This window comes from Perissodus microlepis, chromosome 17 (assembly GCF_051167445.1).
Source record: "Perissodus microlepis isolate ML-2025 ecotype Zambia chromosome 17, ASM5116744v1, whole genome shotgun sequence".
Lineage (NCBI taxonomy): Eukaryota > Metazoa > Chordata > Actinopteri > Cichliformes > Cichlidae > Perissodus > Perissodus microlepis.
In genome coordinates, this window is record NC_140477.1 from 26,418,532 (window position 1) to 26,441,320 (window position 22,789).

General features: G+C 41.2%; 2 protein-coding genes across 2 annotated transcripts in view; one reads left to right on the plus strand and one right to left on the minus strand.

The window, feature by feature from the left end:
- The first annotated feature begins 655 nt into the window (after positions 1-655).
- LOC146369762 (interferon regulatory factor 4-like) lies at positions 656-9,198 on the plus strand. Its single transcript, XM_084909448.1, has 9 exons — positions 656-1,271; positions 1,445-1,684; positions 2,234-2,420; positions 2,771-2,847; positions 3,760-3,898; positions 3,982-4,083; positions 5,070-5,444; positions 6,135-6,241; positions 7,315-9,198. Exons 2-9 carry the CDS (start codon positions 1,487-1,489, stop codon positions 7,474-7,476), a joined length of 1,347 nt encoding a protein of 448 aa, XP_084765574.1. The 5' UTR covers positions 656-1,271; positions 1,445-1,486; the 3' UTR covers positions 7,477-9,198.
- A 5,182-nt stretch (positions 9,199-14,380) lies between these two features.
- The window catches only part of exoc2 (exocyst complex component 2), a 47,094-nt gene continuing 38,685 nt past the window's right edge, over positions 14,381-22,789 (minus strand). The window contains exons 19-28 of the mRNA XM_084909447.1: positions 22,655-22,714; positions 21,297-21,358; positions 21,141-21,210; positions 19,464-19,580; positions 17,776-17,917; positions 16,231-16,286; positions 15,995-16,117; positions 15,717-15,778; positions 15,291-15,350; positions 14,381-15,186 (exon numbers count right to left, since the gene is read on the minus strand). Of these exons, the coding sequence (XP_084765573.1) occupies positions 15,093-15,186; positions 15,291-15,350; positions 15,717-15,778; positions 15,995-16,117; positions 16,231-16,286; positions 17,776-17,917; positions 19,464-19,580; positions 21,141-21,210; positions 21,297-21,358; positions 22,655-22,714 (846 nt within the window). The 3' untranslated portion in view covers positions 14,381-15,092. The remainder of the gene's footprint in view (positions 15,187-15,290; positions 15,351-15,716; positions 15,779-15,994; positions 16,118-16,230; positions 16,287-17,775; positions 17,918-19,463; positions 19,581-21,140; positions 21,211-21,296; positions 21,359-22,654; positions 22,715-22,789) is intronic.

Sequence of the window (22,789 nt, forward strand, 5' to 3'; positions counted from 1 at the left end):
GAGAGCATTAAAGACATCAATAGGAGATGAGCTTAAGCTCTACAATGTACATTATAATGTCGCTTCATGCATCAGTACTGATGGTAAATTCATATATTAATAATAGGCGTGTACAGGTATCAGACTGATATCGGTATCCTGGTTAACGGCCATTGTCAGAGGCTGACATTTATCTGTTCCATCACATACATGTCCCAAGAGTTAAATGTTCAAAACATACAAAAATAAAATCTATTCATAAATATTTAATATGTTCATAAGAATAATTAAAAAACATATAAAAAGTTAAAAATATCCACAAATTTTAAGGATAACTACAGGTTATCAGCCCAGAATGTCACAGTTTGTGTATTCCTGCTTAATGCTGACAGCATAAGACTGACAGGAACCAGTCTGCTGCATAATGACTAATGACTCTCTAGGCACGTTTCTCTCTCATATTTCATATAAAATACAAACTGAGTACCTTAAACAGTTGTAGGTTACGCAACACATCAGTATTTGTACTTATCCCAGCAAAACTGAAAGCAAATAAGGGGGGAAAAGTTGTTAGTTTGTAGCTAACACACTTTTAGATCTGTCTTATACTCACATCACTGCTTTCACTTAAGTAATGAAAGCACTGATGGATATTTATTGCAGCACTGCAAAACTGCCACTGGAGCCAGACTCACTCTGAAAATCATACTGAGGGGAAACGAGTGGGAACTTTTCAAAACCATGTTTTCTCGGACTCCTGGACCGCATTGCTTTTGCAGAATTGATCCTCTGTCGAATTCTCCTAACAGGCCTCCTAAAGCTCTGACACGGCAAATGATAATCTTATGTGGTATTGTGTTCCTGTCTGGGGCGTTATGTCAGCTGTTCTGAATAATCTTCCAGTGGGAAAACTGCTGCCGATGTTTTTCTGCGTCGCTTCTACCTCTGGACCACTCTAGAGTACTTTTCGTAAAGCTTTATAATTTCAAAGAATTGTTTTCGTCTCCGTCCTATCATTTTCCACGTGTGCGGGTGTGTGACACTTCGGGTTGACGCCGGCAGGGTTTCCCCAGTGTATTACTGTAGATCGGCCGCTGTGTGCGCACTGATAAGCTTCGCAGGAGGGAAGCAGGCGGGCCTAGCAGAAGCAGCAGGTGCACCCTCCTCAGCATCCCGGCTCCGCCCTCCCTCTGCTCACCATAGGCTGGGTGGATTTAAGCGGGCCCGCCGGAATGATGAGGACTTTCTGACCCTGACTGATATCAAAACTCGACGGCTTTCAAGTTTCACAGGTAAGACGGCTTCGATCAGCCTGCGAAGCGCACAGTGAAGTTAGTCTGCGTGGGAGCGCAGTGGGTTAACCTTTAGTAGTTTTACTTAACTTAATCATTCTTTACTAAACCTACACAAGTCTACTTTCAAAACACACACAAACACGAGAGCGTGTGATATTACTACGTTACAGGAGCAGACAGTGGAGTTGTCCCGTGCGTCTTTTTGGTCAGAGATGAACCCCGACGTGGATTACGGAGGCTCCGGGAGCAGCGGCAACGGCAAGCTGCGCCAGTGGCTCATCGAGCAGGTGGACTGCGGGAAATATCCCGGTCTGGTTTGGGAGAACGACGAGAAGACCATCTTCAGGATACCGTGGAAACACGCCGGGAAACAGGACTACAACCGGGATGAGGATGCCGCGCTTTTTAAGGTAAGAGACCCGCATCCTCCGGGGTCCGCCAGCCACAAGCGAGCTGCGACTTTCAGAATAAAACAACAGCAATATGTGTTAAAGTATTACAAACTTTAGAGCTGTTAAACTCTCTTATAGCCTTTTAATGATGTGTGTAAAAATAATTAACTCGATTAGGCGTCTTAGTAGCGTTTGAATATTCTCTGATGCATTATATAAAAAAGGGTTTTGCTGTCTTTCATGAAATTCGCTCCATACATTAGGATGCGATTATTTCCATATAAGAATATTTTAACCATGCTGTAAAAAAAAAGTCACACATTACTGGGAGAGCGACGCAAAACAACTTCTTTAAAATGACTGTGTGCTCCAAAGAAGCCACTTAACGAAAATAAACGAAAGTTTTATTTTATAATTATTGTTGAAGGGTTAGTAACTAGTTATCAGCACCGGGAGGATGTCCTTCTACAGGCCGTGCAGTCGCAGTTAGGAGAGACCAGGCTGTGTGATTCTCTCGCTAAACTTGAGGGAGGTATTCTAAACATTTCCCCGCGGACCTGTCTGCAGGCCTGGGCGCTGTTCAAAGGCAAGTTTCGGGAGGGCATCGACAAACCCGACCCGCCGACATGGAAGACACGCCTGCGCTGCGCCCTCAACAAGAGCAATGACTTTGAGGAACTGGTGGACAGGAGCCAGCTGGACATCTCGGACCCCTACAAAGTTTACCGCATCATCCCCGAGGGCGCCAAGAAAAGTCAGTCCCCCTTCGAGCAAACCGTTAAAAAAAAGTTTACTGCAGCATGAATTAAGCTGGTAGTAATACTGAAAGCTGATTGGGCTACAGCGGCAATAACCAAACTGGATAAAGGGTTTTACTGATGTGTTTTATTGTAGTTATTATTATTAGATGATCACAATCTGATAATTAGTTGTGTATCAGACAAAAAGTGGAAATTCTCTGACTCCTCAAACTGTCAAAGCACCAGCTAAAGTCATGCTGAAGTACTTGCATCGATGTGGACTTTTCTAAATGTACTGACAGAAAATGTGTTCAGACATTTTCTAGAGCGCTTTTCTAATAAAAATGTTCTTTCCCGCATGCAGGACCCAGACAGGAGGACAGTCCTCTGAGCCCAGGGAGCTTTCAGATGCATCCCTCCTACCCCTCTGTGCCGACTCAGGTGATTTTCCTGCACATAGAAACAAGTGGGGCGGGACTAAAGTAAGACAGAGAGAATGAGGGAGGTTGAAGACACAGACAGTGTCATATTGTGCATGCATGGATGACCTTACAAACACAAGTGAAGGGTAATGATGTGCATCCCCAACTATGACTTGTGCTGACTTCAGGGGCTGATAGAAACTCTGGACTTTTTGGGTCCTTTTTAGATTTCTTGGCAGCAACTGATTAAAAAAGGCACACAATTTATGGCAAAATATGTTTTTGCCACACTGTAAATGCTAATTCTCATTTACTAAATTAAATGTTGATGCATTTAACTTTATCTATCCTAGTTTATGTAAAGTTATCTGTACTTCCTGCCTGGGTAATGAAGAGTATAGTTATGCTCTGCTTTACTTAATAATTTACATTTGTTTTCATAAAGTATGGAACACGTCTACAAAGGCTGCAGATGCTTAGTTTTAAATCCGTACTTTAGTAATGTGATGTCTATTTCTTAGATCTCAGTTTCTCGGACATGGTGTAGTTTCAGATGTTACTCACCATAATTGATTTTTTTGCACTGATTAATCTCTGTGACCTACCCTTTTAAAGTACTACACACTCAAAATGAACAAATCAGCTTTCTCCTCTCAAGTTGATTTAAGTTATTTTTGTGAGTCAGCGAGTTGGCGTTATCGTTTCATGCAAAAACAAATCAGAGTTTATGGTGCAGGGATTTTACCACTAGCTTAAGCAAAAATCTATGGATGAAGAAAGAATTCTGCAATGATCATATAAAACAAGTTGCAAAAAAGTCCTTATAAGCCTACTAAAAGAGTAATGTATTACAAAAGGACCATGCAAAGACTGTTTGTTGGTATCTTATGATCAAAGATGTGCACTCAGCTAACTGCTTTCCTCTCTATAGATGCCACAGTACATGGCGAGTCCAGAATGCAGCTGGAGAGATTACTGTCAGGAGCAGGCCTCTCTGCCCGAGCTGCCCTTCACTCAGTGTCCCTGTCCGCCCCGCACCCTGCCGTGGCAGGGCTCATCCATGGAAAATGGTACACGGCTTATTATTTAGCGTGCAAAATAAAAGCATTGTTATCAGTTTTAGCATTGCCTACATAGTTTGTTCTGTGTGCAGGATACCAGCTAAGAGCCTCAATTTACTCATACGGTCCAGCTGAGAGTCAGCCCTCGCCTTTCACACTGGACGCCAGCATCAGATCAGCAGAGGCACTTTCAGGTACACGAATACTTTCAGTTCACTTTTTCCCCTCACGCTATAAAATCAGGAACTCTCACCAGAATCCTCTGCTGAGAATTAAACTTTAGGTCCTATTTTTTAAAAAAAAGCAAAAATCCATCTACATAGAACAAGCAGCAAATGCATATTTACATAAGCTCAAAACAGCTGAAAATGACACGGTATGACACAGATTGTAGCATTTAAAGGTACAATTAGGTTGAAACTGCGTAATGCTGTGCAGAAGTCAGAAAACTACTAATTTCACCTGAGACTTTGTTCCTTGGCTTTATTCAGTGCAGTTTAATTTCAGTTCTTGCATTTAGTGTATGGATCTGTATCATGCTGCAGGCTGCCATTTTATTAACTGTACTCTGACTGCCCATAACAAACAGCAGACAGAAAATCAGCACCAAATTTAATAATAAAGTTAAATATCTAGCAACTACAGAGCCGCTATCAGTGGAATTTCATGAGGTGGCTATAATCTAAAATGTATTTATTTTTAGGTAAAGCTGGTAGCTTGATTCAACAGACATGCGGCTAATTTTGAATATTTACTCTGCCCCCTAGAGGCTGGAAAAAAAGGAACGCAACTTTAATCAAAGCTGACGACCGAGCGTGTTCAAACTAGCTTCATTTTTTGGTCTAGTTTTAGTGACATGTGAAGGAATTTTGCATCTGATGCAAATCGTTCTTGCTTGTGTGTGTTTATTTTGATCATATAAACAATACACAGAAAACCATTTCCAAAAAAAATGCAGATTACTGTCAGATTCAGCAAAACGCTCCTATAGAAGTACAAGACATAGCAGCATGTAGAACGCTGAAATAATAATATACAGCAGCACCCTGTGACTTTGGGCTGTGGTGAACATTGAAAACCTTACGTGCTTCATTTTTTGAAAAAATAAAACAAAGACAGTCCATAAAAGAGTTTTAAAAAAAAGAAATTTCAGCTAACTTCTACCTGTGTCCTCCTCTAGACTTCCGTCTGCACGTATCCGTATATTTCCGGGACTCTCTGGTGAGAGAGGTGACCACTTCCAGCCCGGATGGCTGCCATATCACTCCTTGCAACCCAGATAAGCACTACCTGACGCCTGGAGGTCATGAGTTGGTGCCCCTGCCTGTTGACAGCCTATCATCCCAGAGGAGGCCAGACGAGTGTCCTCCGAGTCCACCAGCCAGCCTCGAGAGGGGAGTGTTGCTGTGGATGCGAGCAGATGGGCTCTATGCCCGGAGGCTGTGCCAGAGCAGGGTGTACTGGCAGGGAGGCCCGTCGCCATACGGAGACAAACCCAACAAGCTGGAGAGAGACGTCACCTGTAAACTGCTCCACACGCAGGACTACCTCACAGGTGAGAGGACACAAACTCAAATCAGCTCAGGATCTTTGATCAACAATCACTTGTGCTCGAAAGACTAAAAAGTTCTCACTTTTTTGGGTTAGTATGTTACTATTCTTTTAAATAAAGGCCTATCTATGGTGCCATGCCTAATTCGCCAAGTCCCTGACCTGTATCTTAATCATCAGCACGGTGTACTGGACAGAGCTTGGTTGATATGTTTTAATCTGATTGATTCACTTAAGAACTCATACCAGCTGGCACCTTGCTGTACATAGATAGACTAACACCAACTGGTCTAAAATTTGGATTTCAGTCAAGAACTATCCACCTCAACTCAAAACTAAATCCACTAAATGTAATTAGCAGTAGAACAAACTGAGACTCATTACTCAGCTGATTTTCTGGAAGTCACTTCATGACATACTGTGCCAGCCAAGAATAATTTCTTAAAGAAGTATTTTATGATAAGCCGAGAGTCACATGAAGTCTACACAGCCACATCATCCCGCCCACATGCTAAGCAGCTCCAGCTGTGACAGCTAATTGTATTTGCATACATGGTGTGACCAGGACTTTCCATTCGAATCACTCTAAATGTCACACCACTTCAAGTGAAATTCACTTGAAATCATCAATTCTGATGTGTTTTAGGTGTCAGAGCTGTTACTGATGCATTTTTGTCCTTTTGCCTACTTGCAGAGATTCAGAGCTATGGGCTAAGGCCGCCGTCCCGCTTCCAGGTCCTCCTGTGTTTCGGAGATGAGTGTCTGGACCCACAGAGACAAAGAAGGACCCTCACTGTGCAGGTGACTGCCGCCCCCGAGTTTAACCACTGATTATGATCCAGAGATCTTTCATTTTTTTCTCATTTTGTTTATGAGGATCAGTGAAGCCTAATATTTACTGGGAAGCTGACAATAAGTTCGAACTGGTGTTCTTAAAATCAAAACTAAGATTTGAAAGGTTCAAAGTAGAGTGCTGAAACTTTAAAGTATGGACTGAAAAGTGAAAAATAGGATTTGAAAGTTTAAACCTAAGATTTGAAAGTCTGTAGGACCTTGTTCATAGTCATATCGTTGACAGTGTTTCATAACAAAATTTGGTTTCTAAATAAGTCGCACTGAGATTCAGGGCCAGCCTGGTTCCACTGTCACCCTCCCGAGACTCAGATTTCTATATAAAGTGAAAATGGATGAGCCAAGTGAAGGTTCATGCCTTTTAGCTACAGATTTTTGACACACTATCAAACTAACCACGTAGCTGAGCTTCAACCAAACTAGGAATGGTTTGCCCTTCTCTAGTTTGACTTCTCAAAATGGTTTCATAAAACAAAGCTGGAAAAGCTGAAATAGCGAATCAACCTTTCTGGATCTCTGTCAACAGTCAAACGCCCATAAATAATAAACTATCAAAAACCAAACAGCTTGGGAGTGTGTCACAGAACTGCAACAGAAGGCTTCAATATATCCCAAACTCTAACACCCTAAATCAGGGGTGTCCAACTCTAGGCCTCAAGGGCTGGTGTCCTGCAGGTTTTAGATATCACCCTAGGTCAACACACCTGAATCAAATGATTAGTTCATTACCAGGCCTCTGGAGACCTTCAAGACATATTGAGGAGGCCATTGAGCCATTTATATCATCTGTGTTGGATCAAACCTGCAGAACACCGGCCCTTGAGGCCTGGAGTTCCCCACCCCTGCCCTAAATGAAAAATGAAAGGGTGTATTGATTTTTTTCTTTTTTTTAATTGAGTTTGACAAAAATACCAACTACTTTTTCACTTTTTTTTGTAAAAATAAATAAATAAATAGTGCTGTGTAAAATAGTGCTATGTTGAATGGATTTTGCTGACCTCCTTGGCTCTCATGTGTTGCAGGTGGAGCCTCTGTTCACCAGGCAGCTCCTGTACTATGCCCAGCAGCCGGGCAGCCACTACTACCGCAGCTATGAGCACCCAGGAGTCACAGAGCACATAAACGCCTCCGAAGACTACCAGAGGGCCATCACACATCACCACAGCAGCAGCCTGCAGGAGTGAACTTTGCGGGTTTAAGTGACTGTTGGAAATGTCACGATGACATTTTACACGACAGGCGAGAAAACTCTGAAATGAGGACAAAGTGGACAGTGGTATACAAAAAATGATGGACATTAAGTCAGCAACCATCTGCCCTGTATGGTTTTTGTATCTGTGTGTGCATGTATGTGTGTGTATGTGTGTGTGTGTGTGTGTGTGTGTGTGTGTGTGTATGTCTTAAGTCAAAAATGCAGTGTTATTTTTTCCCTTTTTGTATTCTTTTGGGCATAATGAGTATTTTGATGCTTACTCGTAGACAGTATTAAAAATGAAGGTGTTAAAGTATTAAAGATGATTGTGATGTCATCCACCGGTTTCTAAAGTTACATTTTGAAGCCTCGCGATGAACATTTTCATTATCGCTAGTTTGGTTTGCTAACAACTTGTCACTTATAAGCTGTTAGCCAATGAGCATACCATTTTAAACCTAGTGATCAAGATTTCTAAAAAAAAATGTCATGTTTTTTATTCAATGTGAACCAAAATAAGTGACTAGGACCATAAACACATCAGGAAAGTGTTTCCAGAGGTCAAGACAGAAAGCAATTTTCCCAAAGACTTTGATATAATAGGAAGTCTTTTTGCAGTCGCAAGTATTGCCACCTGGTGCCTTTCAGATAGAATGCAAGTTTACTGCGCATTAGCTTCATTTTTTCGGACCCAGAGGTCGTATTTTTGTACTGTCTATGTGCTTACTATGCAAATGAAACTGACAGCTGAGGTGATTGTATCATAGAAAACTGTGAGCGAAAGTTTTGTGCCTTAAAAAAAAATTAGCAAATGAACCTAACCACTTTCTATGCCAATAGTTATATTAGATCTCTAGCATTCACAAACCACTCCAATCCAGACAACAACTAGTAGCTGGTTAGCTAAGATTAGCCTAGCTTGGCTTAGTTATAGACTAGGAAAAAAATAAGAGAAACAGAGTCTGTTTGAAAATTACCAAATGTACCTTCTGTTACTTTCTAATGAAAACCAGTAAACATGTTATTTAGCGCAGAAACTGCACCTATGTTCAGAGAAGAGCACAACAATTGTAAATCACCTGTAAAATTAACCACACCAATGAGGTGTCTATTTGGAGATTGTGCACATGTGCTATTTTGTCACATTTAGTAAATCTGGCCCATAACCTTCAAATAATTAAACTCAAGAATCTAATTTTATATCTGGACAAAACTATGGAAGAATTTTCAGACTTTGTGCTAAGGTAATATAAGCTAATAACCAAAACCATAGCTAGCCCCTGCTAGCTAAGGAGCTACTGGCTCCAGTTTGATGTTGTTGTTTTTGTATTCAACTGTCTGTTATCATACTTCTTCATTTGACTGTCTGCAAGAAAGTGAAGCAAAAGAGCTTTTGTATTTTTTAGTTAATTTTTAAAAACATTTTTCCTTGTAAATACATTTCTGTTAGGAGACACTATCACCATCATTTAGTAAATTATGAATGGAGTCTTGTGCCTGGCTGTGTTTATGTGTGTGTGAGAGAGAGAGAGAGCAACTCAGGGAGCTGATTTTAGATAAGCTTTTTTAACTCAATTTTATATCAAATAGTGATGTTAAATGTGACTGTTATATAGCGGATCTGAGAAAGGGTTAAAGTGAACATTTGTTGTTGTTCTTTTAAAAGTGTCATTTCCTTCAAAAATAAATAAATAAATGACTAAAAACGTAACAAGTGACAAGATCTCTTCATAACTGTGTGAGCTCTATGGTAACATCAGCACTACGCGTGAGCGTCTGAACAGGAAATGTGGTTCAGATGCAGGATGTGACTGGTTAATCAAACACTTGGTTATCACAAACAATATGATGACATCAAGAGGGGCGGAGAGAGAGGAAGAGGTTGGTTTTCCGTGCAGCGCTCGAGAGAGCCTTCCTGGTTTCTGCTCATAGATTAGAGTCTGTTTCCACTTTCATGGAAAACAACCATAAAACCCCACAACAACATTTCTGTAACTGCCACAAAATATTTTTTGAAGAAGAGCAAGGAAGAAAGGAAGATGTCATCAGTTTGCGGTTAAAAACAACTCAGAAAGCTTACTTTGAAAACAAATGCCTTTTCAGCAGGAAGGGCAGGGTGGGTAATTACACGGCTTTGGACTCAATCTTTTTGATTGCATCTTTTGTTTTCTCCTAAAATCCAAAGATATTATAGTTCAGTTTAATTGATGCAATTTTAACTGATTTCAATATTTTTTAAAAATGTATCAGCAAAAGATGCATCAGTTAATTGCAAAGTCACTGTTGGTTATCTTTCAAATCATTGTGGAGGAATTTTGTGAAACTCTTCTTTACTACACATCATCGGGATTTGCGGGCATTTGTTTATGCCCAGGTCCCGTCACAGCATTTCAGTCAGGTGGTGGTCTGGCCTTTAAGCCATTGCGACGCCTTGATTTTCTTTTTCAGCTATTCTGTTGTAGATTAACTGGTGCACTTGAGATCATTGTCCTGTTGCACAATCAACTTTGTCCAAACTCTAGCGGTCAAACATATCTCTGTTTCAGCAAGACCATATATGCAACAACTTACATGTATTCTGCACAGCATTTGTTGCAAAAACAGTCCAGACTGCTAAAGTTCCCATCACATTTTACACACCATCCTAACATAGAATCGATGGAGGTTGTAATCAGTGAAAGGTTTTGTGACGGGCTAAAATATCACATCACATTATATATAAAATTATGTACAGTACATAGGCCAACATCATGATGTCAATCACAATAGCTACAGCATCTTATTACCTGGAACAAAAACAAATGAAAAAGTAGGACACGTCTAAATGCCATGCTTTTCCAGTCTTGTTCCAGTGTTTTTCTGCTTCTTACTAATCTTGGCCACTTCTATAAAATGTTTTCTTCTTTTGAGCTCAGCTGTAAAACATCTGTCTTAAAAACAGGTACAATCGAGGGGACAACTTTTCTGTGATGTGTCAAATTTCTCCATCCTTTTATTTACCCACTCACAGCAAAGAAAACTGCAGATCAAAAATGTTTTTGTTGTTTTTTAAAGCAGGTCTTGTCATATTGTCTCCAGAATGGAACAGAATACTGGTGAATAGAAATAAAAAAGAAAGAGAAAAAACTCCCCTTTCTCACCTCTGTTACTGTAAACAGAGAGCTGGTGGAGAGCGGATAAGGCTTTGGGGTTTTGAACTTATTTTGTGAATGAATCCGTGGGAGGCAGAGTGCTAAGTTTAGAACGCAGAGAATCAAAACAACTCTTGCCTGCTCTCTATGGCTTTCCCCTACTTGTAGATGGGAAACCAAGTCAGAGAAAAAGTCTGAGGTCGATGAACGTAGACAGAAATGCACAGGTGTGGTTTGTACATTCAAAAGCTGAAATTTAATGGGTCATCTCCTGCTAGAAAACACAACAGCAGATCTCGACAGTGTCCTCAGTTAACCCTTTATGTCTCGTCAAACTTTCTCATGTGAGCTGTGGGCGTGTCTGCCCGGGCGACTAGACCTACCACAACTGCTCGCTTAGGTCCCTACACCCACACAGAACCACACTTTCTGTTGTCGCTCTCTTCCTCTGGGATCTGTGTCTTCTGCTCGCTGCCCCAAGTAACGGCCCACTCCGTCCCCACCCTGCATACGCCCTGTGTTCATGCTCCTCCCTGACAGCTAGATGCTGACATGCCAGACAGAATGAGTGAACTGGTGAGCTGCAGCTCCAGAGATGAATAGCTAAACCCGCTACTGAGCCATGGTGCAAACAAACCAACTGTCTGCAAGTGTGCCTTCGTTAGAATTTCCACTACTGAGCGTGACATTTGGATCTGCAGATAAGTTTAACGACTATAGTTGAACAGTCACCATACATCACGTTTGGACCAAAAATATCAGTCACACCCTTACAATCTCATCTCCAAGCCAACAATTGCTCAGCAAGCTGCTTTTTGCAATCAAGTCCTCCCTTGCAGTGCTTTTAGTTGTTTTACATTGTAGCTGAGAGTATCAATACCGACTGATTCAGAAATACTTGTCTTACAGAAGCATAGTTGTCACAATTTTGTTTCTATACCCAACCACAGTGGATCGAAATGACAAAACCAAGATGTGATTAATGTGTAAACTTTCAGCTTTTACTCAGGGGGTTTTAACAAAAAATATTGCATGAACTCTTGAGGTTAAAATCGAGGTTAAGTCCCTTCATTCTCACAGACCTACAATTAAGTGGAAAGATTTTACACCTTCCAATGCTTGATGTTATCTTTGAAGAACTTCAGTAGAGGTTTATTCTGAATAGAGAACTGTCTATAGAGACACTTTGCAGTAGCCTTCAGAATTGCCTCAATGCTTTGTGCCATTGCATGTTATCTTGCTAGAAGAAGACATGGACATGTTAAGCAGCGACACTCAGGCAGACTGTAGCATTTAAGCAATGCTCAGGTAGTATTGAGGGGCTCAGTGTGCACCAAGAAACCGCTGATACAAAATAGAGTAGATCCAAGTTTGATGTTATATAGGACAAATTCTGTGAATGTTGCAGAAGTAATTGAGATGATTTTCTGATCTTCAGTTATCTAATTTTGGTAAACTTCTGCAAACTGTAGCCTTAGTTTCCTGTTGTTAGCCCACAGGTGTGGCATTCAGTTGTCTTCACTGCTATAGCCCATCTGCTTTAAGGTTTAATGTGTTGTACATTCAGAGATGTGCTTCTTCATTTACTCCTTGGTTGTAATGAGCTCTGACATTGACATTTTCTCTTTTTTAACCATTCCCTCTAAACCCTAGAGATGTTTGAGTGGGAAAATCCTGCACAGCAGATATGGAGATATTGCAGATGTCTGACAACTAACCATGTGATAACTTGCAGACCACTTTTGGACAATCACGGAGACACTGTTGGGTCAAATTAATAAGGTCCCAGTCACAAACGCTTAGAGACTGGTCTTTGATCATTTGGCAACAACCAGTTGGGGTGGTGAGGCAGAGTATTCATTGACTGGTTAGTTGCTAGAGATTGATGGCAGTCTGCAAACTCCCATTTGTTTTCTCTAACAACCCACCTGTTGCAAAGGAAAATGGGTATTTCCTAATCAGTTCATAAAAGACCCCTTGTGATTAGTTAAGTAGCTAGCATATTGCTGCAGCTGTCTTTTAAAATGATGGACTTGTGACAAACCCTGCCCAGCTGCTCTCTGAGCTGTAGTTAAACTGTGAAAAGTGCAACAAAAACAATAAATAGAGACTGCTTGCCTTCAAAATAAAAGCTGTGCCTTTTTAATTGTGTTGGCAGCAGTGCTGGGGCACAACTTTGAAGGCAAGCAAACTGCCACTCAACTAGTAGTTAGCAAATGTTTGCAGACCAACTACAGGCAATCTGCTAGCAATAGCAAACGCTAGGGGTTTTTTAGTGGCGCAGCTTCTTTGCAACCACTTTCACCCAGCAACGTCCAGGAACCACTGCAAACCAGTTGGGGAATACAAACTTATCCTTAGCATCCAGTAGTTGTATCACATCCAATACGGCCGACAAGGCATGGCATTGGTTAAGAAACCTTAAAACATTATATAGTGGCCAGTAAGGGTATTTTACTTTACCTCCTACAAACACAGAACAAAGATTAAATAAAGAAAGAATAATGTTCCTTAGACTATTCTATTTTTAGAAAGAAAAAAAAAAAAAGACAAAGTTTACAACAGCTTTTATGAAGTCAGTTGTAAAACATGCCTGCATGCTTGGTCACCTTTTAAAGGAACATTTACATGTGAGTTTAGCCTTTTTTGCCACACTTGCTAGTGTCCATGCATCTGTAGAGGTGTAGCTTGCATTTCTGTTCTCATTTTGTCATTACTTAAAACACTAATAAAGACATTGTTGAAAAAAGGAACTGGTCAGTCTGGTCAGACGAATTAAAGACATGAAAGCTCTTGTACGTTTTCATTTAAACTTTGCATGAATTTCATGATTTTAGTCCTTGCATAAGGTAAGCACGATGTATGTAGATATGTATTTCACCAGTTGTTAAAGTTGTTTCCTTTTATACAATGAGTGACATCATTCTGACAATTCAAAATAAATGTTTTATAACTGATTGTCTGTTGTGTCAGACCTAAGTCGCTGTGTACGCAGCTCAACAGTATTTGGTTGCTGTTTATGACAAAACCGAATATACGGCTTAAACGTGAGGTTCTTGTGCTTGTGAAGAAAGGTTTGCAAAATTGCATCAAGACTTGTGGAAAAATGTTGGACAGATGAGACCAAAGTGGTGGTGTTGGGCCATAATGCACAACACCATGTTTAGTGAAAACCAAACACCTCATACCAACTGTCAAATCCGAGTGGTGCAGGGGTGTTGATTTGGATTTGTTTTGCTTTGCAGCCACAGGACCCAGGTACCTTGCAGAAACTGAGTCAACCAAGAACACAAAAAGTATTCTAAATGACTGAAAAAGGAAAGAATCACGGTGTTACAATGAAACACAAAAGTCCAGACCTCAACCTTACTGTAATGCTTTCACCTTAAGAGTGCTGTGCGTAAACAGATATCAATAAACTGAAGCAATGTTAGGAAGAAGAGTGCAGCAAATTTCCTCCACAATGATATGAGACACTGATAAAGCTACACAGAAAATATCAAGTTTTTGCTTCTCAAGGTGGTTCTACAACCCACTGATCCCACTAGCTTGTACGAATCTATGTATATGGTGCCACATGCAGGTTCTGTGTTTATACATAGTTAAATAAAGCTGTTTAGTACACCCTCTTTAAAACACATGTTAAATCAAGCATTCGTGTATCACTGGGTTTTCGGCAGGTTAATACAAAAGAATTTACTGCAGTCTTAAAGAAGCATTTTTGTATTAATGTCTCATGAGGTGAGAAAAAAAATGAGTTGATGGTAAATTCCAATGATGGTGCTTTATTAGAAGAAAAGCATCAATATAACTGACTCACAATTACATCAGTGTGGTTTCCACAGATGAAGCTTACTGACAAACATGCTGGATTTCAATGAAATGTGATGGGACAATAAGGCTGCGTGAAAAGGATTAAAGCAGTACAATGCTTTCAAAAAAACAAACCATCAACCATGTCTAAAAATCCTGACAGGATCAGGATCTGATCCAGTTCCATGTAGCTCACAGACTGAGATTTTGCAGCCCTAGCTGAAGGCTTATGTTTAGTTAACTTACTGAGCAATACAGATGGCACAGTACATGAAAACCATCTTTCTGTCATCATTTAAAAAAATCTTGTTACTTTGGCACACATTTCATTCAGAGTCTGCAGCTCCACATCCCACTGACAGACTGTTCCTGAACTTTCTAGAAACAAGCACATTAGCCACTCACTCACTACTTGTCAGTACGTGAGTGGCCGTACATAATTAGCATACCCAACGTAACAGGGACTGTCCTGCACAGTAACAATGAAATCGACTCATTTAGTGTCTTCGAGATTAGATGAATACACACTTGTGTTTAATCGAGTAAAGCAGAAATTGAAAGTGATGAGTAAACAAAAAAGTGATAACTGAAGAGATACAGGCAAAGTTCATTAGCTAATAGATAAGACACAGACTCCTGTTTTGGGTGGTGGAGTGGATGAGATTTATCTCTTGATGGGCTGGACAGAGGAGGCCTGGAAGCAGGTGAGCTGGAGCTGCATGCTGCTCTTAAACTTGTTCAGCAGCTCTTCCAGTAACCTGCAGATAATATTAAAATTAAAAGATTAATCTCAAAGACACAAAGGAAATGCCAAAAGGTCACAGTCCCTCCAATTAGTAACATATACCGGAATCAGACTCACTTCTTATCGGCGCCGCTGTGTAACTGAGGCAGAGACTCCAAAGCCAGTTTGAAGCTGGCGCTGAAAATGAGAAGCTTAGTTAAAAATGTCACATAAAGGAACCCATTTATTAACGATAGAGAACTAGAAAACACAGTTCAAGATGGGTCTGTGTGTGTATGCGGGCACACTAACCTGCCATACATGAACATACACGCGCACCCAAACACACACACAGAGGCGCACATCACAGTGCATGCACACAACAGAACCAGATTACTTTCACTTCCTTTCCAAAACCCTCCAACTAACATAAATAGGGATTGTAGTGAGGGATGTGTGACTGCTAAGATTTATGTCCGTGACATCCACAGCCATAAATCACAGGGCACATATGTGGGACTTCCTGTCTCTGCCACTGTGTGGATCTGTATTTGTCGCACTTACTTGCTGTCGGCGTTTAGGTATGTGGCTATAGCATCTCTCAGAGCACACAGTTCAAGTCGAGCCTGTATGGGGGTTTACAGAAAAAGGGCAACAACGGAGATGTAATCATGTAATCATCATCAACTGACACCAGATGGTACCTTGAACTGAAATATGGCTTTATCAAAAATGACAGGTAATTCCCCCCAAGTGCGGTGGTCGACTTATGAGTCAGGGTCCTACTATGAGTGAGAAACTGCTCTGCGACTGCGGGTATGTGCGTGTGAGTGTGTACCTACCTGTAGGGCTCCGTTTTTGCTGAAGGAGGACACACACTGCATAAGACGGCACATTTCATCCGCAACGGACTCAACGATTCTAGACAAAACCCGAGGAACCAGATCCTTCGAGACTGTGAACACCTGACACAGAAAGAAAGAAAAAAAAACGTCATGATGGGGAATGAGGTGGCAAAAGCACCTAGTAGAAGCAGTGTCTGACAAATGAGTGATGAGTTTTAATGGCATTCAAGCACCTCGGCATGAACTGCAATAATATTGACCAGAGCCTCCTTCAGGTAGTTCCTTACACCTGTGAAAGAAGAAGGCACAAAGTGAACAAACAAAGATCCAGATAAAAAGCAAAACATCAGACATGTAACAATTAGCCATGAAAGGAAAGTGGATCTGTTTTGTTTATTTCCAGCTTCTTATATCTTATATGTATATTTTATCTTAACTATACATCTTATACTTGGCCACAGTTTCCTCAGTTTAACCCCACTTTTAGCTTTCTCCCCCTCAATTTAAGCCAGCTTTCTTCAGATTGGTTGCCCCTCATAAACAAAAGGTTTAACCAGCAGGTGGGTGGGGCTTCACAGCCACATCTGTGTGCTTGGGATATCTGTTCTCACTGACATCATATAGAGCGACAGTAAAAAAAAGAAAATGTGAGAGAGCATGTTCAGCAGTGTGAGCCTGAGCATTTGTACATACTGTTGACCTTGTGATTTGAAACTCTGGCCATGTTTAGATGAACATCTGCAATTCTAACACTATATCTCTGGCAGAAGAGACTATTGAAAACTCATCTTTCTCTCTTTATTTGAAAATTCAGGGCAGAGTCGTTTTCACCAGAACCTGTAGCAGCTCAACAAGACTGCAAAACCATGTTTCTCTAAGATCACAGCCCCATCCACAGCAGAGCCAAGTGGCTGTTTGATTAACAGTCCATCTGGATTTCTGATAGAAATGTGCCAACAGGATTCATTATTAGCCAAGCTAACACTGTGCCAGTGCAACGTTTTCCATTATTTAATTTCCCTTGTCTGTGAGGAGGATAAGGGGCAGATGAGTTAGTGTGCTGTGTGGAAGCTTCAAAATATAACATTACGTTGACGGTGAAACAGTCAAAGGCAAAAACAGAAAGAAAGTACTGAAACCGGATTCTTAATGCTTTGCAGCACCCCACACACAAACTTGAATCCCACACAAAAAAATGCACCAAGTGAAAGTATCATATCCTAGAACTGTGGTTTTCTGTCCAAAATGTTCCTCTTTCACATGTAGTCCAAACACACAAACTCACAGGCGACAAACCAGATCAACGCTCACAACTTTTCATCAAGATTAAGCGCCGTACTATGAACTGCTGCCCACCTGAGACGACTCGCGCAGCTCTCACACAGTCTGACATGTTGCTTCACATCCTGTACTAAGGTAGACCACGCATTCACAGTCAAGTTTCACCTGGGTTTGGGGTGCACTGTGTGAGCGAAAAAAGTCAAGCTACAACTCAAGCGTACACACATATCGCTGCACACCCACAGCTAGACACAAAGGCCATGAGCGCCTTGGGAAGACTGATTAAATGATGTTAGTGGTGTTTACAGTAAGTCATCAAAGAGCCGTACTTTACACATGACACATGTGAACCACAGCTAGAAAGATTAGACATGAGAGACTCTGAGCTGTCATCCCACAGCCCTGCTAGGGGCTTAAATATGATTCTACCAGGGTCAGTTAGTGGTTGCTGACGGTGATTTCCTGCTCTGTTTTATCAGCGCAGGGTAACTGGGTACCTGTAGGTGTTTGGCAGTCTCTCCAATCAAAATAGCCAGCATAGATGCCGGGCTCCAGGGAGCCTGCGATCGGATCAGCTCGTCTCTCAATGTAGGCTTCAAAGAGTTTCCGGTCCAGCCCCCGTACTGCGTCCACGCTTACCTGGCAGGTCAAGAACACACGATGTTACTGCAATGATTAGATACTAGGTAACAGATTCTCTATCCCCAATCCACACATCATTAGACATGCACAACACGATAAGAAGAGATCCATATTATAATACACTATTTACTCAGCGTTCTTTGCAATGACGCACTACTTGTTTGGATTTTAATACAGCATTTTTATCTTAGTTGTACAGATTAGCTGAATCTTTGCTGTGTTAGCTTATTTACATGCCTGTAATTTTAGCTTCAGAGCTGCGAGCAGAGAAACCTGATTCCATCTCTGTGAGCAGGTTCTAACATTAACACTAAAACGTTGATAACGTGAAGATGTCAGTGTCTCCTGTTGCCTTTTACTTTAAGTTACGATGACAATCTTGCCAAGGTTGTCTTGTGAGCCGTATGCATCAGTTTAACAGTGGTCTGAATGCATACAGACGCCTAAAAGATGAAACTACTCCTCAAGGATTCATGCTCACCTTCTCCGATCCAGACTGCTCATAGGTGCTCAGAATTGTGGCTACTCTTCACTGGAGTTGTTGCTCACTCGTTACAAATACAACAAGGCTTTTGCTCAAAGTTTTCTCTGTCTCTGTGGCGGATATGTTTTATTGAAGCAGTGAGGAACACCGATGTAAAAGCATCTCAAGAGCTTCATCAATATTTAACTACCATAGCCAGTGATGTTGCCTATCTCATGGCTTTACTTTTGAAAACATTAAAAAGTCACACAACAAAAGAAACACTTTAAAACCTGCTGTAACAGGATGCATGATTCTCCTTTACATCAACACATAACAGTGAAGTTTCTGATTTCCATGCCTATTGTTTTAAACTGCAGGCAGTGGCGTTAAAGGCTTTATTATGGAGTGTGGAAGCTGTGAGTAATCTTACTTTGCAGTCCATGTTGAAATCCTGTATCCTTCATAAACTGCATGAATACATTTAGATTGTGCATATATCAGTGACTTCTCAAGTTTACATGAATTCATTGAGAGTTTATTGCATTTCTGACTATTTACAGTATGATTGCATGAGGCGGCAGCTGTGTGGCAGATGTGTTGTGTGGGAATTCTTATTTTTCAGATTTGCTTTTGCAGCTATTTTAACGTTTGAAGATTACAATCTAGACAAACTGTCACCCATACGTATCTAAATATAAATGACACATGAGAATCGGTTTAAAAATGATATTTCAAAGAAAATGGCTGTAAACAGTTTTTACTGGAAAACCAACAGAATGCTTCTTTGCTTTGTGATTCAGTCATTAGTCATTGTGTGCAGCTGGATGAGTGTGTACGTGTGAAAGAAAAAAAAACTAGGGTGACAGTGAACTGAGCTTCCAAGACCACGACCTTTATTTTTTCTGTTGTATTTTTCTTTTAAAGAAGAGTCATCTCTCTGCTTAGAAGAGACCAGGGGACAGCTTTGTTGTTAATGACACCGCAACGCATTTCTCGCCAACAACACTGAGCACTCCTTCCTTCGTGTGAAGTCTTTTTTTCAAAGCACAGTTGCAGATTAGAAGTGTTGATACTGACCCGTGTGATCTTCTCTGTCCCCGTGAAGCTATGTTTCTCAAAGTGATGGGCCAGGTTCAGGAATGTGTGTCTCTCGAGGTACTGGCAGTTACTCAGGATGATCAGTAGACGCTGCTCCTATACACACGCGCACATACACACACACACACACACACACACACTTGAATGCTTTGACTGCCACAACACAACATTGTCACAGCTTAGGTTCAACTTACAGACTGTAGACCTGAATTTGGATTCTGGATGTTTGGATGTAAAAGTGTGTGCAGAAGTGCCTCAAGCCTGTTTCTATTGGCCAGCAGAGGGCGACTCCTCTAGTTGCAAAAAGCAGCCCCAATGAATAGACATCTCTTGGAAAACAGTCCTCACCTTTCTCGCTCTTTGACCTCAGCAAACACTCTCTGATGAGTTTCGGGTCTCAGTTGCTAGTTTCGAGTCTTACTGAATACAACACGACGTTAATTTTTATAAATTATGGTGTGCTCAAGGACCAGTGAGCAGGGTACACTTTAGGCTGGGACACTAGCATTTGAGCATCATGACATTCACTCCATTCTCCTGATATAAAGTTTAAAACGCTAAACCAGCAACAACTGACTCAAGGGGACATCATTAACCAATGACAGCTGCAATCCACATCATTTATGTTCAAAAGATACACAGCACAGTGTATGTGGCGTTCTTACCACCATGATGCTCAGGCTGAGCTCTGTAGCCTGTGGTTAAACTTCCTAACCTGAAACCTATGACAAACCTTTAATCCTCGTACAATTCTGGAGAGGTTCTTACAACCACAATGTGCTTTGCTTTCCAAAATATGTCCTTGGTTTAAAGTTGTGGTTTCAGTGAAGCTTAGAGCACTCTTTTTCTCACAATGTCTTTGTGAATATTGTCCAGTGCCTGTGTTTGATGTCTGGCAGAATGGTTGCCTGGCCTCCTAACTGCAAAACAAATCTACCTTAGTGTAGGAACCTGAAACTACTTTTAACAAGCTCTCACTCATTAAAATGCCCGTGCTTTTAATATTCACCCTTACAAACACACAATAAAGCATGCCAATTAAACGTGTGCACAGAGACACTGTCAGAATGACATTCTGATGCCTACAACATCACTGGCAGGAGTTTGCTGTCCAAAATTAAGCAAACCAACCATGCTCCAAAAGCTTAGTGGCCTAAAGTAAACTGATGTCTTTGTGTTAATAGCAGTGAGGCACTGTCCAAGTTTGCATGTGCTGGTTGCTAGATTGCCAACTCACAAAAACACCCGTTTGTATCATGACTGACACCAGTCTTAACTCTGGTCATCTGCTCTCAGTCAAGTCTGGCAGCATATTCAGGCTGGGGAAACCCCTTCTGCACCTTGCTCCATTTCCCCTTACCAGAAGCACTCTACGCCCTGCTCTTCTTCCTCCTCCTCGTCCTCCCCTGCGCTTAACCCCCTTTGCTAACATCTCAAACAAGTTACAGGAAATAAGGACGTCTTTACTTCTTGTCCACAACCAGGAAACAGACTGATAACATTTTGTGGTTCGAATGAGTGACACATGTTTGTCTAGTTGTGTAAAGGAGGGAGCCCACGCTCTGGTGTGACGCTGGCAGTTGCCACATGTGCGTTTTCGAGTGTTTAAACCTCATACGATTTAAAGAATGTAATAAAGAAAAACACTGTGCTTACAGATGTTGGAGTAAAGCCCTCTTGAATGCCAGTAAACCGATCAGGAGAGGACAGGTCCACTGAAATGTTGCTGTACACATGGGAGAGATTTTAAAATGTTGTTCAAGTGAAGCACAGAAATCACAGAGATGAGAAAAAAATCATCCAAATACTTACTGAGATGTGTTAATGTCTCCATCTGTCTTAGTACTCAGCTGCTCCAAACTGTTTACAAAGACCTATGGAGACGCATTTATCAGACATGTGAAAAGACAATTTTAGGTGCATCACTAATATCTTACTCTGTGATCAAAACAGGTTAGTACAGACTTAGATCTAAGGTACACTGAAACACAGTAAAGTGGACAGTGTGTGCATGTCAACATGTAGGGTTATCTTCACCTCACAGTAAATAAAAGACCAAATAAAATCTTAGCAGCTGCTCTATGACTGAACAGATGTAAGACAAATATAGAACACATAGATTTTCAGGTCTATATATGACTTTGGTGATCAGTGCACAGGGTCTCAGGGCAAGAGGCAGGGTAGACCCTGGACAGATCACCAATCTGTCGCAGGGCTAACACAGACAATCATTTGCACACCATGTTCACACCTATGGGCAAATTAAAATCACCAATTAACCTAACCCCACTAAGTGGACATCTCTGGACCATCTGTGGCACCTGAAGAAAAACTCACACAGACACAGGAAGAACATGCAAACTCCACACAGAAAATGAACTGCAGTTCCTCAATGGCCAGTTGAGTCTCCTGTGCTAAAATGCCCAACTTAGAGCATTAAAAGGATATTCTCTTCCTTCTAAACAAGGAGCTGATTTATTTTTTATATTCTATTCATGTGAAGTGCTCAAGTGTTAAATGTTCAAAGTTAGAGATGTGGCTGCTTTGACTGACAGGAGAGCCAAGACAGTGAGGTGTAGCTTACAGCTGCCTGCTAGGACCCACCTCAACTAATCCAAGTACAGTAGGCCTCAGTCAAACAGGCCCAGAGACTGGTTAGCAACGCCCCTGGCAACCTCTGACTACTAGAGGAAAATGATGTCTTTCCTGACCGTTTGGTGGAGGCTCCTGGTAGTCGCAAAGCGAGAGCTGCCAGGAAGCCTTCTGTGACTGGTAGCTGCCAGATGGTTGCGTTTTTGCTGTTGCTACGTTTAAAGCATTTTAAAGGAATTGTCTAAAAATATATACCTGCCTTATGATACAGATCATCAAAGGTAAGTTTTAGTAAGTTCATTTATAGAATTTTATTGTTTTTATTTAGCACTAATTATATGTATCTCTTTATTTGCCAACAATGCTTGCTAGGAGTAGCTGACTACCCCCGACTCTCATCCAGATTTGGCCACTTCTGTATTCGATAAACAACATAAACACATGAAGGCTGAGGCTTCAAAATGTGGAAATCAAAACCAGTGGCAGACATCATGGTGGCTACTTCCATCCTATGCAAACAGTCTTTGTTCATAACGAAATCCTATGCATGTTCTTCAAAATAAGTGCACACGTCTTACCTTCATGATCCTCACACTGAGCTCTGCAGCCTGGTCCTGGACCTGCTCCAACTGCAACACCTGTGGAAAAGAACGTAACGGTAACAATGCTTTCTTGACGTGACCAAAGCTGTTTATTCTAAAATTCATAAAGGA